The 16,073-nt window shown below is 40.0% G+C and overlaps 1 protein-coding gene across 2 annotated transcripts in view; it reads left to right on the forward strand.

Annotated features, from left to right (window-relative positions):
• Positions 1 to 470: 470 nt before the first annotated feature.
• Positions 471 to 16,073, forward strand: part of MAGI3 (membrane associated guanylate kinase, WW and PDZ domain containing 3) — a 249,282-nt gene continuing 233,679 nt past the window's right edge. For both annotated transcript variants that reach the window (XM_036826556.1, XM_036826563.1), the window contains exon 1: positions 471 to 1,324. In XM_036826556.1, coding sequence (XP_036682451.1) covers positions 1,009 to 1,324 — 316 coding nt within the window. In that variant the 5' untranslated portion in view covers positions 471 to 1,008. The remainder of the gene's footprint in view (positions 1,325 to 16,073) is intronic.

Below are 16,073 nucleotides of genomic sequence, written 5' to 3' on the forward strand. Positions count from 1 at the left end.
TTCCTCTGTGCCCGGTGCAGGCTTCCAAGCTCCTTCCCCCACTCTGCCCGGCTTGCCAGCCACGCCTCCACTTCGGGGAGTTCGGTTGCTCTTCCTATCCGAGTTTTCTCCTGGGTCAGCCGCTGCACGGAGGGCCTCTCTCAGCCCTGCGATCTGGAGCCGGTCCCTCTCCCCAGCCCCTCCTCTCTCCTTCCCTCACTCTTCAAACTTCTTTTTTCCACCCTCTTTAAACTTCAGTCATCCTAGTGCCCGCCTCCTCCACTCCCACTAACCAATCGGTGGTTTTCGTTCTCGTCAAGGGTCCGCCTCCTTCCCGCCGGGGGCCAATCCCCGGCGAGGGAGTCGAGTGCGGGGCTCGTTCCCAAGCGCCTGGCCCATGACGGCAGCGCGCCGGGCGCCGCGCGGCGGGAGGGGGCGGGGCTCTGGATGAGGGATGGGCTAGGGCGGGGGGAAGGGAAGAGGGAGGAGGAGGAGGTTGCGGCGGGTTTGAAAGCGGCAGTTTCCTGGCAGCTTGGGCAGGCGTTGGTCTCAGCGCTCCAGCTCCGCAGCGGCCACGATCGATCCTGCGACGGGTCTACGCGCGCTTCTGCGCGCCCCCGACGGATTTTTCCCGTTCCGGCTCTTCCCCCTTTACCTCCCCGCCCCCTGCTTCTGCCTTTCCCGCCGCTCCGGCGCGGAGCCCGGAGGCCAGCGGTCGGCTGTGACCCCGCCCGAAACCCCTCTGGAGCCGCCCGGGGACAATCCCCTTCTCTTTTCTTCAGCCTAACCCGGCTGGCCCTCGCGGAGCCCGGCCAGCCCCGGGGAACGCCGCCGGGCGGGGCGTCCGAGGGGCGTCTCGGGGCTTGGAACGGCCCGGCCCCCAGCGGGCTGTGGTCGGGGGGGTGCCGGAGCGGCGAGGCCCCCTCTCCGGGCTGCGCGGGCCGCCCGGAGCCCCCAGGGTGAGAGGGGGCCGGAGCGGCGCCCCCGGCGCCCGCGCGGGGTCTCCCCCATGGTGCAGCGGGGTTCGGGATGTCGAAGACGCTGAAGAAGAAGAAGCACTGGCTCAGCAAGGTGCAGGAGTGCGCGGTGTCCTGGGCCGGGCCCCCGGGCGACTTGGGCGCCGAGATCCGGGGCGGCGCGGAGCGCGGCGAGTTCCCCTACCTGGGGCGGCTCCGCGAGGAGCCAGGCGGGGGCACCTGCTGCGTCGTCTCGGGCAAGGCGCCCAGCCCGGGGGATGTGCTGCTGGAGGTGAACGGGACGCCTGTCAGCGGGCTCACCAACCGGGACACCCTGGCTGTCATCCGCCACTTCCGCGAACCCATCCGTCTCAAGACTGTGAAGCCAGGTACGCCAGCCCTGCCTTTCTGTCACCGGGTGGGGGGAGTCCGGGGTGGGCGTCTGGGGAGCGGCGGCCCCACCCCACCGCTTGTCGTCCGGGGTAATCTTAGACCTCCTGGGTGTGCCGGGCTCCCTGTCGAGGGGGAGGGGTGGCGGTGGTGATTCCCATTTTGCAGGTAGGAAAACTGAGCTCTGGCTTGGCCGGGCTGCTCTGCTAGCTGTCACAGGATTGCCACCAGAAGCTGGGTTTCCTTAATTTGTAGCTCCATCTCCCACCGCAGTTTTTGACTAGAGGAAAAAAACAGCGCTTTTCTGCTCTCCTTTGTGGAAGAGGTCCTCAGGATTGTAGCATTTTCTTTGGAACAGTCTTAGCGCATTTTGTAATAGGGGAAAAGATCTTTACTACTAAGGCACTTGGTGCCAAGGTTACCACCTAGTGTACCTGGGAGAGCTTAGCTCCTTCAGTGTTTCTTGCACACTAGCAATACCTCCGAGCTGACAGCCTAACTCTTGTCAGCCCAGGTGGTTCAGGTGTCTGGGTACCGATGGTGTGCAATATGCGATTTGTGGCAGAATGGTGTGTTCTTGCAGGGAGCTGTTGAATAGTCTGGGTTTCCAAAGAAGACCTAGGTGCCTCCTAGGAGTAAAATCTTTTGTAAATCTTTGATTTTACGGAATTTTGTTGAAGTGGTGGGTTGCAAAGGCCCCTGTTGCCCAGGTGTCTTTTATGCCAGTAAAATCTGCGGCAGAGCTCGTTACGTTTATAGCATACTTGCCAGTTTCAAACCATTGATCAGACTGCGTACAGTGATATCTGATAGGAGGTAATAGCCCTCATGTGTTTGTTGTTTACAGCATCGCTGGTGGTTTCAGCATTGGCAGAATGTGATTCTGTTTCCTGAGATGTTTGTAGGGGAGACAATTATGACTACAACGTTAATAGAAATCAAACTATTTTTTCTGAACGTGTTCTACTGAATATACAGTGCCTCAAAATATAATGGTATGCTTAATTATGACTTGGGCTAGAAAATCAGTCCATCTCTACACTGCAAAATGCTAGAAAATTCTGGAGAAAAATTTAACATGTTGTCTCCCTCACATTTTTTTTTTTTTCTTCTTTCTCAGCAGCTCACTTTAGAAATATCTCTTTAGTAGTCCTTAGGCTTAATGGGAACTGATGGCTTGTGCTGCAATATCCATATGTGTGTGTATTGTGGATGTATACACACACACACTCACATGTCCCTGCAATCTTAAGATTTTCTTCATATGGTCTATTCCATCACATTCATTTTAAGCTTATGGGTTTATGTGAGGTTTTCTTTTTATTATTAATTTAAAAAACTTTGGCAGACTTCAGACATCTTTTTCTGTATATATATATATATATATATATTTTGAATTAAAAAATTATTTCTTAATTCAAACTTTTAGAGCCATATATGAAGCGTAGAGGAAAGGCTTTGGGGGCTATAATTCAGCCAGTCAGGCACTCTCTGTAATATGCAAAATACTATATATACAGCATTACTGGTCTAAGTGCGATTTAGTTCAAATCCCATGAGTTAGGGAGTAATGAGAACATTTGCATCATTGCTTTGTGTTTTGTTTTGATTAGTTGGGGGCATATACGAGAGTATAACTTATTTTCAAAAATAGTTTAAAAGATGATAGAGGAGGAAGTTGATATATTCTCAAGTTATTGTGATTCTTTTAGAAGACTGGGAAAATGTGTCTTTCATTGATATTAGTCTGGTCCGCATGTTATTCATTTTCTCAGCCTTTATATAAAATTTAAGAAAATAATTCAAAGTTTAGAGTGTAGTCAGTAATGTTACTTAACTGTGTTTAAAAAAAAAAAAAAAGCCCCAAAATGTAGTTGACATTTTTGTAGTAATAAAAATTTTCCCTCTTGCATATTGTCCTATTTTAAATGTTTAGCCAAAATAAAGTGTACTGGGTATAGCACATTTTGTAATCAATAATAAAAGTTCTGAATAGTACACCTGTTTTTTAAAGATATACTCTGCTTCAATAATTTCTAAAGGATACCACTATATGTCATCTGAGATTAATATTCTTGTTTCTAAGCAAGTTGTTGATTTCTTTGAAAAATAGCATTCTTTGTTTCTTAATAGCCTCATGTTAGGCATTATATTAAATTGTTTCTTAAATGGCTTTACATAAACAACATTTGCTATAAAGTAGCAAGATTTTTGCAGGTTTAAGCACATGACTTTAAATATTAGAAACTAAGAACTTGAAGAGATTATTTGTAAAACTTTGAGTGTGATTATAAACAGCATATATATTATCTCCAGAGGAGGCAAAGATTTTATGCTGTTGGGATTAAATTTGAAAAGTATGAAAATACAGAGTAAGGGAATTTAAAAAGGAACTTGCCCTGCACATTGGAGTTTTGTTTCCCCTCCTTTTATCTAAACTTTGTGAGAGAAATGAATTTTTCAATTTAATAAGGTATTTTAAAGTGTACTAATTAGCGCTCTGTCTCTTGTCTTGATTAATAACTCTTTATTAAATTATATCTATAACATGCCATTTAGAAACGAGCACAATGCAAGAGTAGATTCAGCCATTTCTGTAAGATGTATTATTAGTGGGCAGTGACCTCATATTGTCTTCTGACAGAGTCCACGGTGGAAGGATGAGCTGGACTGTAGGACATGACTGGTGTAGCGCCGTTTCTTTCTTGATTTCTCCTTTCATCTAGTAGATGTTAAAGGGAGCTCAGCCAAAGCCAGTACCCTCACCCAGATGATTTAACAAGGGTTCTTTCTGGTAGTGACTATCTTTCGCTTTGACTTGGGGTTTTATTTATTTATTTTCTTTTGTTCTAATCTTTAATGGAGATTTGAAAGTAACTCTTTAAAATATGGTTCCTAATCTGAGGCTTTTGTGAGAGAATTAGGAAATTTCTCATTGAATTCTTCTTATTAATGTAGTACTTAGCATTCAGTACTTTCCTGCTCCACCTAATTCTTGGCTCAAATTGTCACCTGTTTCTTAATTACAACCTTGTCATTTATTTTTCTGCAAGAGAAAAGTTTTCACTTGAATTTGAACTTTGTATGTTCCCTGTAGTAAAGGAAGTTGAACTTTGGACCTCTGGTGGAATTGTTTCATGATATAGTCCTGTGACCAGGATTAGTTTCTTTGATTTTACTTCAGAGTATATTTTTAAACAATTTCTATTCTGATTAATGATAGAAGCAGTTAATTGTATTCTACAATTCCCCAAACTATGATCGTGCAGAGTTTTATGGAATATTTGCTTCATATATCTTAAACACACATTTCAGCGGTTGTAAATTATGTGGACTTTATTCCAGAGATTAAGTATTGATACAATAAGTACATGAAGTCCTTGTCTACTGCTTTATCATGCACATAGTGCATTTGCTACCCTGTCTGGTACTATATCTAGAGATAAAAATCATGAGGAACAATCTTTCAGTTGTTTAAACAAAAGCTAATTTGAATCTTGTTTAACGTTAATTAAATGTAGGTAAAAGTCTTCACCACTGACTCTTTGAGACACCCAGTTTATAAGGGAATTTTGTTAAAATGAGCACATTCCTAGAAATACTTTCCCCATTGGTGAAGAAACATTACGAAATGCTTTCAAATAAGGATTTTTTTTTTTAACATCTTTATTTAAGTAAGGATGTTTATGTTATGCCAGTAATGAATAACTCTACCCCTTTATTCTCTTAACTTTTGGATCTTTTTATTACTCTTTTTGGTTTAGTGGGTTATTTGGGACTTGTGGTGAGTTCTTTTTAGGTGGTTGTAACATTTAAAGAAGGGAAGGGTGAGAGAAATTGCTAGCCTGGGAGGTTTGCAATTCAAAAAAATTCTCATTACCTTTTCTTAAACAATAGAAACACCAGACTGGGTGAGGCAGCCCCTTTGTTAGGGAAAATAGTATCAAATTTTGATAAACCTTAAATTTGAAACTTTCCTGCTTTTTGAAAGTTTGGTAACAATTTTTGGGGTCTCAAGTTGGTTTTAATAACTCAAGGTTTGGGTTCTGGACCCTATTCATTGGCACCTTCAATTCAGATGACTATTGGGCTTATACCACAGTGGCAGAACAAACAAACTCTTTACGTTTGGCTCTTTCACTTTTCAAATCATTTTTATTTTATTCAGTTTAATGCTAAAACTGATTTTTATGGAACATAACTCTGTGTTCCTGAGGAATATAAATTGTTTTTCTTCTGAGGTCTTGGAATGTACTTCATAAAACCTCTTGTTATGAGACAAATTTCAGTGTTTTTTTTTTTTTTTCCTGGTCTCTAATTTATACATACACACACACGCACGCATATATGGTAAAACAAATCTCCTCCATTTGTTCGAGTATCTGGCTTATGAAGTCAGTGCGTAATCTCAGGTGAATAGTTTCATATAATGCGTTTACTATATAACCCCTAAGTGCTCGTAAATTTTGTGGGCGCTTAGTGTTTGGGGAGTGTGTTGCAGGAGAACTTCATTTTTAGGAACCACTCTTCAATATTACCCACCAGTTTCAAACTCTGCCAATTTCCAAGTCAGTTTTTGGTTGGTTTTGATTTGACAAAGGATAACTTTTGGTATTGAAGACTAGAACTGTGTCTTCTATAATTAGTTAATTAGTTTTGTTTCTCTTCTAAAATTGTGAGAAATAATCTCCTTGCAAGACTACATTTTGGTAGGGAGAATGAATGCCATTAATTTAAAACTGTTCTTAAGGGTAAGATTTTCAGTAGCTCGGAGGCTGGTGTCGTGAGAGATTTGTTTGTGGGGGAAGAGAGGCAAGTTCGTTCCTCTTCTCCTTGAACAAATATTATTCGGAATGTTTTCCCAAAAGTGCTTATTTTACTTTATAAAGAGAAAAAATAAAAGTTCTATTACTGGCGCGCATTCATTCCCTTCTCAAACATTTAGTGGTGAACCCACTGTGTGAGCTAGCACTGGCGATATAAAAACATAAAATATAAAAATGAGTCAGAAATGGCCTCTGTTTTCAGGAAGCTCTCAATTTATTGGGAGCTTCATGATTCATTGGTAAGCAATACCTGTAGTAAGGATTTTACCTTTTTCACTTTTCTCCCAGTACTTAAACAAAACTCTTTAGGTAAGTTTTAGTATGAATTTTGGCGGAAACTGGGGTAATTAATTGGCTGTTCAGCATGCTGTTCCAAAAAGTGGTGTGGAGTTGCATCTTGGAGAGAAAGGGTGCTCAAGTCATGACAAAAAGAGGGAAATCAAATATAAACAAAATTATCTTTTGAAAAGTTCTCAAGCTTAAATTGCCCTTAAAATACGCTGTATCTGTGTTCTATTTACAGTGTATTTTACAATACAATTTTGTATTTTATACATTGTGTTTGTATTGTACCATTTTTAGGATGAGTCTTACATGCCTGCTTTTCCACCTGTGCTGGAACCAGTTGCTATATTTTTGTTGAACACCAGATGAAGTAGTTTGCTTGCATTAAAGAGATATGTTTTACAAAAAATAGCTATCTTTTAATTCGGAGAAATTATCCTCACCTGGGTATGCATAGTGAGTTATAGAAGTTAAATGTGTACATGAAGTGAAAGAAAGGGTTCATTCTTTTTTATGTCTTGTTAGAGTCTTTACCACCAACGCTTATTTTCTGACTTGGATAGTTGGGGAGGGGGTTATGAAGAGTTTTGAACTTAGCCTGGCTTTGAAAGATGGATATCTTGGTTGAGTGGAATTAAGATCCTCTCAGTAGTAGGTAAGAAGCAGAGGAGGAGCAAAACATGGGGCAAGAATGTTCAGTACAGAAAGGTCTACAGTATAGTCCATATCAGGAGTTTTTGTGTGTGTTTCATGTGTGTAAAACTTTATTTTGTGTAAAAGCACAAAACCCACATTATAGAATAATTGCAAAATACAGGGAAAATCATATTGTTTAAATGTGTAGGTAGTTCCGTTATGAATTGTCTCCTATAAGTTTTTTTTTTTTTTTTTTAATTAGAACTTGAAATGTTTTTTCTTCTATAAATAATGCTGGTAAGGTGCTTAATGCTATTGAGAAACTCAGTAAGGAATATAGAGGGTTAAACTTTTCTGTTATAATTTATTTGGGGTTTGGGGTTTTTAATATTGTGTAATGGGAATTGGAAAGATATTTTGCTTCAGATTTAATAATTAGGATGCATTCTATTTAGAAGCTTTCCTTCTTCTCGTCTTGGGTATGCAATATGAACAGTAACTGATCTACTTAATTAAAAATTTCTGGCATCTTAGGCCCTTTGCTGTATTTTTTTTCAGAGAATTTTAAACATAATTATTTTTCCTGCTTCAGGGAAGTTTGTGAGAGGTTACCCTGTATCTCATTGTTGTTCTGATTGGGAATTACATGTGACTGTGAAAAATGGGATTTTACTATACATGATGACATTTAACAGAAGTAGTTTTATGAAATGAAAATACTCCAGAAGGGAGGAAAAATAAGCATTTATTAATAAATGCTCTATTTCTAAACTTGAACTATGTTAAATTGGCTTTGTTTTTTATAGCTTAGATTTCAGCAGGAAGGGAAAGAAATTTCGATTCACGTCAGTTTCTGTATTGGTAAGGATTCTGTACTGAGAATCCTGACAGAAACACCTCTTAGGCTAAGAAGAAATGTATTGGCTTATGCGCATGAAAACCCAGGCATCGGACAGTAAGAGCTAAACTCATGTTCTCAAGGACTGTTACTTGACTTTCTTTCCTCCAGGTTGGCCTCTTTCTGAGCTCCGCGCTGGGTAGCAGGAAAGGTGGCTCTCAACCCCCCAAGTCATACAAAGTCCTTAAAGCTTCTCATCTTTTTTCTGGACTCCAATAACGAATCAAATCTTATGCTGAGACTTTGATTGGCCTTGTGCTCATCACAGACCCATTGTGGAGAGAGGGCCATGGGTATCCTGATTGGTCAGGCCTTGGTGAAATGTCCGCTTTTGCAGCTGGGTATAGAAAGTACAGTGTGATTAATAACTGTACCAGAACCCCAAGAGATAAGGGATGGATGCTGGGGAGACAGCACTGCAGGAAATGGCCTCTTTTAAAACATTTAATCTCTCCTACTTTGAAGCCAACAGCAGTACACGGTGGTCATAAAGCTCTCATTTTTAAAGACCAGATATTGGCTGTAGACTGCGACTGAGGCATTGATTTTACTCAAATATTTATCATTTTTGATATATTTTTATCAAATATGATCATTTTTGATGTTTTTATCTAAAAACTGCTGTCTCTAAATGCTGGCTCTTTAAAAAATTGAGATGTTGCTACCTTAATATGCATGATTTAAAAGTGCAGCTTGGGTTGTTCTTCAGTTTTCTTTGAATTTTTTTATATCAAATAAGATTCTCTAAATCAATGCTGCTTGCTTTTACGTAGATAGAATACTTTGAAGGATCATTTAATTATCTTTGACATTGAGAAAATTAGTCTAGTTAAGCAGTTTTTAAAACTTAATGTTGTACCATTTTGAAAATGAAATTCTAAACCAGTTGCTTTCTAAGATGTTTTGCTTTTAAAACAATGGTCTTTTTAAACATAAATTAAGACTGAATTATTATTGTGTTATTTCTAAGGGCTCCCTAATATTACCTTTTAACCATGATCTCATAGAAGTTATACATAAAGGAACTACTTCACTGACTCTTAAGTTTGAAACACTGCTTAAGAGTGAAATATGAATCTGTTTAATCACCAAAAAAGTTACTGGTACTTGTAGGATAGAGTCTGACCACCTTTGTTAAGTTTTTTCCTGCCTCCACAGAGGTACTTAGAGTAGAGGTGGAGGGTTGAAAGAGAGGGGCGGGTACTCTGAATATCTTTTCTAGCTATTTTTATAGTCTAATTACGGTATTAATGTCTTCAGCTTTGCCATAAAAACAATTTTAACATCATCCTTCACTTTATGTATGACATACACAGTAGGAGTTTGCAGTTTTGCCAAGTGTTGTCTGATAGTTGAACCTTTAGTGAATGTTAAATGTTGGGAGGTTATTGGTAAATACACTTACTGTGCAAAAAAACAAACATCCATGGAATTGGGTGTGATTTGTCAATAAGAATCATAGCAGGGGGTTTGATTTTTAGGTTAGTTTATGTCCCTCTTGGGGTATCTTTAGACCATATTTGGAAAATTTCTGTTCCTACTTCAGAAGCCTGTTAGGACCAGAGTTCTCCAATATTAATTCCATATATTAAGTCATAAAATCTGTTAAAATAATATAGCCTTCCTCACAGAGCCTCTGTAGCTTTTGGCAGAACACTTTGTAAAATATTATTAATTTTAGCTAAGGATACTATTCACTAATTTCAGTGTTTGATTTAAGTTCGAATGTACATACTAATGATTCAGTTCCCTTTGAATAGAGTTAGATTTGCTAACTAGAGCTATCTCACAATGTAATGCTGATAAGTGAAATGACACATCAACCTCCCTTTGGTGGCAACTCTAAGTTGACAACCTTGCTCTAAGTCTAATAGGAATATTCTGACTTGGGGACTTGTCATGATAGTGCTAGCTGCCATTTATTGAGTAACCATCATATGTCAGGGTGTTATACACCCATCTCATTTGGTTTATAAGAATGTGTGTGTTGGCATACATGTATTCCTGTAAAAAGTTCATGTATTGTTACTTTCCATGAGTTGGGGATTATCATCTCCCTTTTACACATGAGAAAACTGAGGTTTGGAAAGATTAGCATGTAGGTCAGACAGACTCACAGGAGGACTATGAGCTGAGACAGTTTTGAGTCTTCCTTCTTTGCATTCCAGATAGAATATTATTTCATTATATCTGGAAAATCTCTCTTACTTCCCTTTTCTCTATTAAAAGGAAAAAACCCCACAATTCTAAATTGTTTGAGTGGGTGTTAAATGCAGTAAAACACTGGGCAAGTACTTAAAAGCTTCATTGCTTGGTTCTGTTTCTAAACAAAGTTGTGGCAGTGCAGATTAATCTTTACAGTTCAACTGCACGGTAAAGCAGTTGTTCCCAAGAATTACTGATCAAACAGAAAGTCAGCCTTAATTCTGGCTATCTTTGTCAGAAAATATTTTCAGCAGGTATATGTAAAAGCTCAGATACTTTTAGGATAAATATACTCGTGAAAATTGTGTACTTGAAACTGGAAAGGATATCTTGTTCTTGTGTTTCCTGTTCACTTGCTCTAAAATTCACTCCCCGGGAAGGTGTGTATTAGCACACTTATCTTGAGACAAGTAGCCTAGAAAATGTTCTGAGGAATGTAAGAATGTGTTTTGGAATTGGGAATTTTTAGTAAGTATTTAGACTCTGTTCAAAGTATACTTGGCTTAAATAAAATTTAGCCAAGCTAGACAGAAGAATAACTCACGGTATTCAAGTCAATCTCTCTTCTTTCAGCCTTCAAGTACCGCACAGTAAGGTGGTTCCTTTGAAGAGGCAGTTAAAGCAGGCTGTGGAGTACGGGCACCTCTTATTCTTCAAGTGTTTATGCTTTATGTTTTCTATTTGGGCTTAAAGTCAGTCACTCAACTGGAAGGAATCATAGCAATCCAGCCAGTACCCTTTGTCTACAGATAAATAAGTTGAGGTTTAGCAATGGCAGGTGACCCTGCTTAGCACGAAGCTGGCAGAGCAGGACTAGAACTCAGGCTCCTTTTATTGTTTTGGTTTCTGGCCGAAGAATTTCTGGAAGAAATTTGTGAAAAAAAAAAAAAAAAGAATTAGCCTGGTTAAACATTTTCTGTCTCTTTATGAAATCTGCATTCTTTTGGAATTAAGTATAGCATGCTGACTCAGTTTGTTAGGCCATCAGCATGCATGAGTGTCGTTAGAGACAGTGGTAACCCAGAAGTTGGAGCACAAGAGAGAATTGTAACCGTTACATGCCTCAGGTTTTCAGGGCATTTTTAGCCTTCCATAATGCTGTAGCTTATGGCTAAGATTTAAATAGTCAGAAAATTGTTAGCTGGTGTAACAGCTGAATACTTAAGTATTTTTTGCTGTTAGTTGTTTTAGCTTTGAAAAATTTTTCTTATCAGGAAGATTCTTCACAGTGCCTTCAGGAGAGTCCTTCTGAATGGGTGCTGCTGTGTGGTAGACTGCTATTCCTGTCCCATCCTTGCCTCTCCCTGGAGGGGTGATGAATTCCTCTGATTTAGAGCCAGCTATACTTTGATTTGTTTTCTCCCCTTGGCTGACTAGGGGAGGCAGTGGGGGAAGATGAGTTTTAGGGCCAGGGACTGCTCAGGGATGTGGTGGATGAACCATCAGGGGCACTTTTGGTTCAGGGTCCTTGAGCTTGTCTGGCTGTAATGAAAGTTGACATAACTGCCACAACTGAGGGACTGTGCTCCTGCTGGGTACAGGGCAGGTAGATGTCTCACGTTATGGTGAGCTGGCCACAGCAGAGGAGAAGGTATCACCTATGTGAGACAAAACTGAAGAAAGGGGCTTGAGGTGGCCGTTCTGGGGAGACTGATGGGAATGGTGACATCTTGCTTGGGCCCTTTTTATGTCTGTGAAAGAACAACATGAGTGCAGACATGAAAAAAAACCTTTCTGTATACAGTCAATCCCCCATGTACTCCTTTGCAGTATCTGTCAGGGTTCAGTGCTTGAAACAGAAGGGATGCAATGCAGGGAATTTGTTGCTTGGGGAATCTTTGGAGGAGCTGGAGGGCTGGGCTCTAGGCCAGGCCTCTGAGAATGACTTCCAGGACACCTTGGAAGAACTCGCCATGGGAATTGCCACCTCTGCCATAGTCGGGAAAGTGGCAATCAGGAGGTTACCACTGAAACCACGGCAAGAAAATACCGCTGTCGCTGTGATCAAGGGGATCACAGCAGCCACTGCTGTTGCCATCATAACCACTTGAAGTTTGAAATTTAGCGTCTGGCCACTGCTGTGACAACTTCTCCTTGATGCCTATGAACTAGTGATTAGACGCCGGAATGATCAATCTGGCACTACTGCTTCTGCCACTGTCCCTCAACACCCTCGAAGCTGGAGACTAGACACTGACATGTCTGTGACCTTCTTTGCTAGCTGAAAGCAGCTAAAATCTACAGGCTGATAGGGCTCTGCCTCGCTGCTGTCTTCCGTATTTTGTGTCCTGCATCTTAAGGGTAGAATCAAATTCTCATCCTGAATACTAGCTGTATAGGAGCCTGGAAAATATAGTTTTTAATTTCCCAACCTCTGCATTTCAGGAGGGCATTCTGTAGGGTGGTGGATGCTGAGTGCATTTTATTAAATATAGTATGTTAAATACAATATAGCCCTTTCTTGATAACTCACTGTCATTTCTGTGAGCTTCTCTCTCTGAAATGGCCTGTAGGTGGAATGATCTAGGGCCGATGGATTTTTAACATCTGTAGTGATCTTTGTACGAGGTTAGCTTGTGTCTGTCCTACCTGCCGTCTCTGCTCCTGCGACATCTGTTTTATATCACTTGATCTCAACCTCCCCTTGCAAGCTGCAGGCACCCAGGACAGGGAAGGCACCTCAGCTGAAGCAACCAATTTAGAGGCTGGTCAGCAACGTAGGATTTCTGTGGCCTAAAAGGATGAATGGGGCCAGTAAGAATCTTTCCTGGGGATTTGAACTAAGACAAAAAAGAAAGAATTTTCAATTGGGATTGGAGCCTCAGCTGAGAGGTTTTGCAGTGACGTACTGGAGTTGGCTGTACTGTTTCGTGAGATTGATTGTTAAATTTTCAGGAATTTTGTGAGTTGGTAGTCCCACACAGCCATTAAAAAAAAATAAGTTGTATAAAATTATAATTAACTAAATTATATTTAAAACAGGTACTACTCAAAGTTAATCATTTTCTTATGATTTTTCAGCTTCAGTGAGGTATAATTGACAGAATGTAATATATTTAAGGTGAACAGTGTGATGGTTTGATATGCATATATATTTTGAAAGGATTCTCACAACTGAGTTAATTAACACATCCAACACCTCACATATTTACCTTTTTTTTGGGGGGGGGTGAGAATACTTAAATTCTACTCACTTAGCAAATTTCAGTTATACAATATAGTATTAATCAGCTTTCGTCACCATGTTATACATTAGATCCTCACACCTTATTTATCTTAAAACTGAAAGTTTGTACCTTTTTACCAACCTCTGCCCACTTCCCCCATCCCCCATCCCCCAGGCGCTGGCAGCCACCATTCTACTGCTTCTTTGAGTTCAACTATTTTTTTTAAGACTCCGCGTCATTCCTAATTATTTCACTATATTTTACTACCATCTGTGCTCTCTACTTTCTTTATGTCTATTCTATCTGTATGGCAGAAATATTGATACTATATAATGGTTTGCCACTGCATGTACCTTCCCAGCCGTTTGCACTGTTGTCACTGCTGTGGTGGGAATTGTTAGCATTTACCAAACACACCACTGATTGTGGGTGGGGGGAGGCAGAGTCAAGGTTGGAAAGGCTACACTGAACCGTGTACACACTAAAATGACGGGAGAAGAAACTATGAGTAATCAGAAAACACTGACGCATGATGTAAGGCTGAGTGGTGTTAATAGCAGAGCACTGGAGGAAGGGCCACTGACTCCTCTTCCCAAGGTCCAGAGTCATTCTGGAATCATCGTACGGCTCCAGCCTCCAAGAGATCCAACCCTATTTTATCCCCTGTTCTTGGAATTATGTGAAATTGTGCGTTTCTGTATGTTACCAACCTTAATAGAACATTTCTGAAATTTTATTTCATTATGTTTATATACCTTTTTCTCATGAAGAGGAGACAGCAATGTTAAAAGTTTGGGTTCAGATTTTCTGGGGTAGAGATGGAGGTAAAGAAGGGAGAGAGAAGTGTGATGTATGAGCATTTTTGGGGGGGGGGCGGGAGTGGAGCTTTGTAACTTGTGGTTTTTGGCCCCTACCCTTCCCCCAGTACATTTTACATTAGAATAAGGTTGAAAACTCCATTAAAGGATGACTATTATAAATATATATGTTCATATAAATATATAAAAATATATATATAGTCTGTGGTATTTTTCATGTGTAAACAACACACAGACTATTGTATTTGCTTGTATATAGAGTGGCTTGTTATTGTGTAAATGTCCTAAGCCTCAAGGCCAGAATCCCAGGACGTAGGTGGTATCTCTCTCTATTCGTGTAGCTCCTGCCTGTGCCTTCAGGAACTGCTAAGATGCCAGCTATAGATCTGGACTGTCTGTGTCTGTAACTCATAGCCTCAATCTCCTCAGCTGCCTTTGATCAGCTGCTCTGTGCTCATCGTTCCAGTTTTGTTTTCTCTTTACTCTGATTGCTTCTCCCACGCTTCTCTGCTTTCCAAAGAAAAAATGGACCTTGTATAGATCCTGCCAGCCAATTGCAGTGCTCCTTAACTTCTCCCTGGTGGATTATCCAATCTCAGGGGGTCGGGTGTGAACCTACGGTGGTGTTCTTCTATCTTCTGTTATGTTTGTCCTTTACAAACATACCCCTAGATACTCTTTACCCCTAGAACATGTGTGTATAAGGGTTGTTTGTTTTTTTTTTTTCTCCCCTGTTTCTTGATTTGGAAATATTCCAGAAGCCTGGTCTCTAGATAGATAATATTTTACTGTTTATTTGATATCCTTGCTTTAGAGGTTCAAATTGGACTGCTTTTAGTAAACCAAACTCTATCTTTTTAAAAATCATTAAGAAAAATAGTAGTTGGAAATAGATCTTTGAAAGGCCAATAGATAATCTTTTGGGGTAATCTCTTACTAAATGAAAGAATAAAAAATTGTGTAATCGTAGCATATTAATCCACTAGCAAAGTGTTGTAATGCAGATGAGAATTTCATCAGCACTTTTAAGGTATTAAGGAACCTCTTATTGTAAGTAAACAATATAGAAATATTTTATTACTACAGAAATACTAAATGGGAATATGTATGCTTTTTCTTATTATCTGCAGTTTGCAAACTTTTCACCTTCTAAGATACTGTTTTTCTCCATCGCGGTCACTGGTAGTGATTGAAGAAGCAGCATCTGTGCAAATTATATTAAAAGGTCACAGCTCTCCTGTGATCATTTTCTAACTTTGGGGGCCTGACTAGATGAGAGGACATGATCAGAATTTCTTCTTTGTGCTTATGTGGAGCCCCCTCTCTTTAAGCAGTGGTAGAGCCTCACTGAGATATTCATACGTATGCTGCTCAGAATGATTTTCCTGAAAGAACAGTTGTGCTAGAGCATTTTTTGTGTAGATGTTTTGTGTAGTCTGTGTGTACCACTTAGTTCCTTTCTTGCCCAGAGTTTTTACATCAAGTTGTTGTAGGAATCTTTTCACCAGGGGGAACAAGAGTACCTGTTTGTTGTTGTTGTTTATTTATTTGTTTTTTAAAATAATGTAACTAAACAGAAATACAGGATTTGATACATGTAATTTTACTTTATATATCACAGTTTAGGACTAATTGTTTTATTGTATTCATAGATATAATAGGAGGCAGAGGAGAAATTATAATACCCAATCCATCTTTTGGTCAAATAAATCCAAATGGATTTTTAGTGAAGTTTAATGGAATTTCATTATTACTTTAGTCATGATACTTGTTTATAATAGGTTTAGAATATTTACGATTTGGGATCACTGACCTAATTATTTTTCTTGTACTTATGAAGTCGTTAATTCACCCGTAGCAATAACACAGTCCTGGAGAACTGGTACCGGAAAGAATATGGCCCTTCTTATTAA

The sequence above is a fragment of the Balaenoptera musculus genome, chromosome 1, assembly GCF_009873245.2.
Source record: "Balaenoptera musculus isolate JJ_BM4_2016_0621 chromosome 1, mBalMus1.pri.v3, whole genome shotgun sequence".
Lineage (NCBI taxonomy): Eukaryota > Metazoa > Chordata > Mammalia > Artiodactyla > Balaenopteridae > Balaenoptera > Balaenoptera musculus.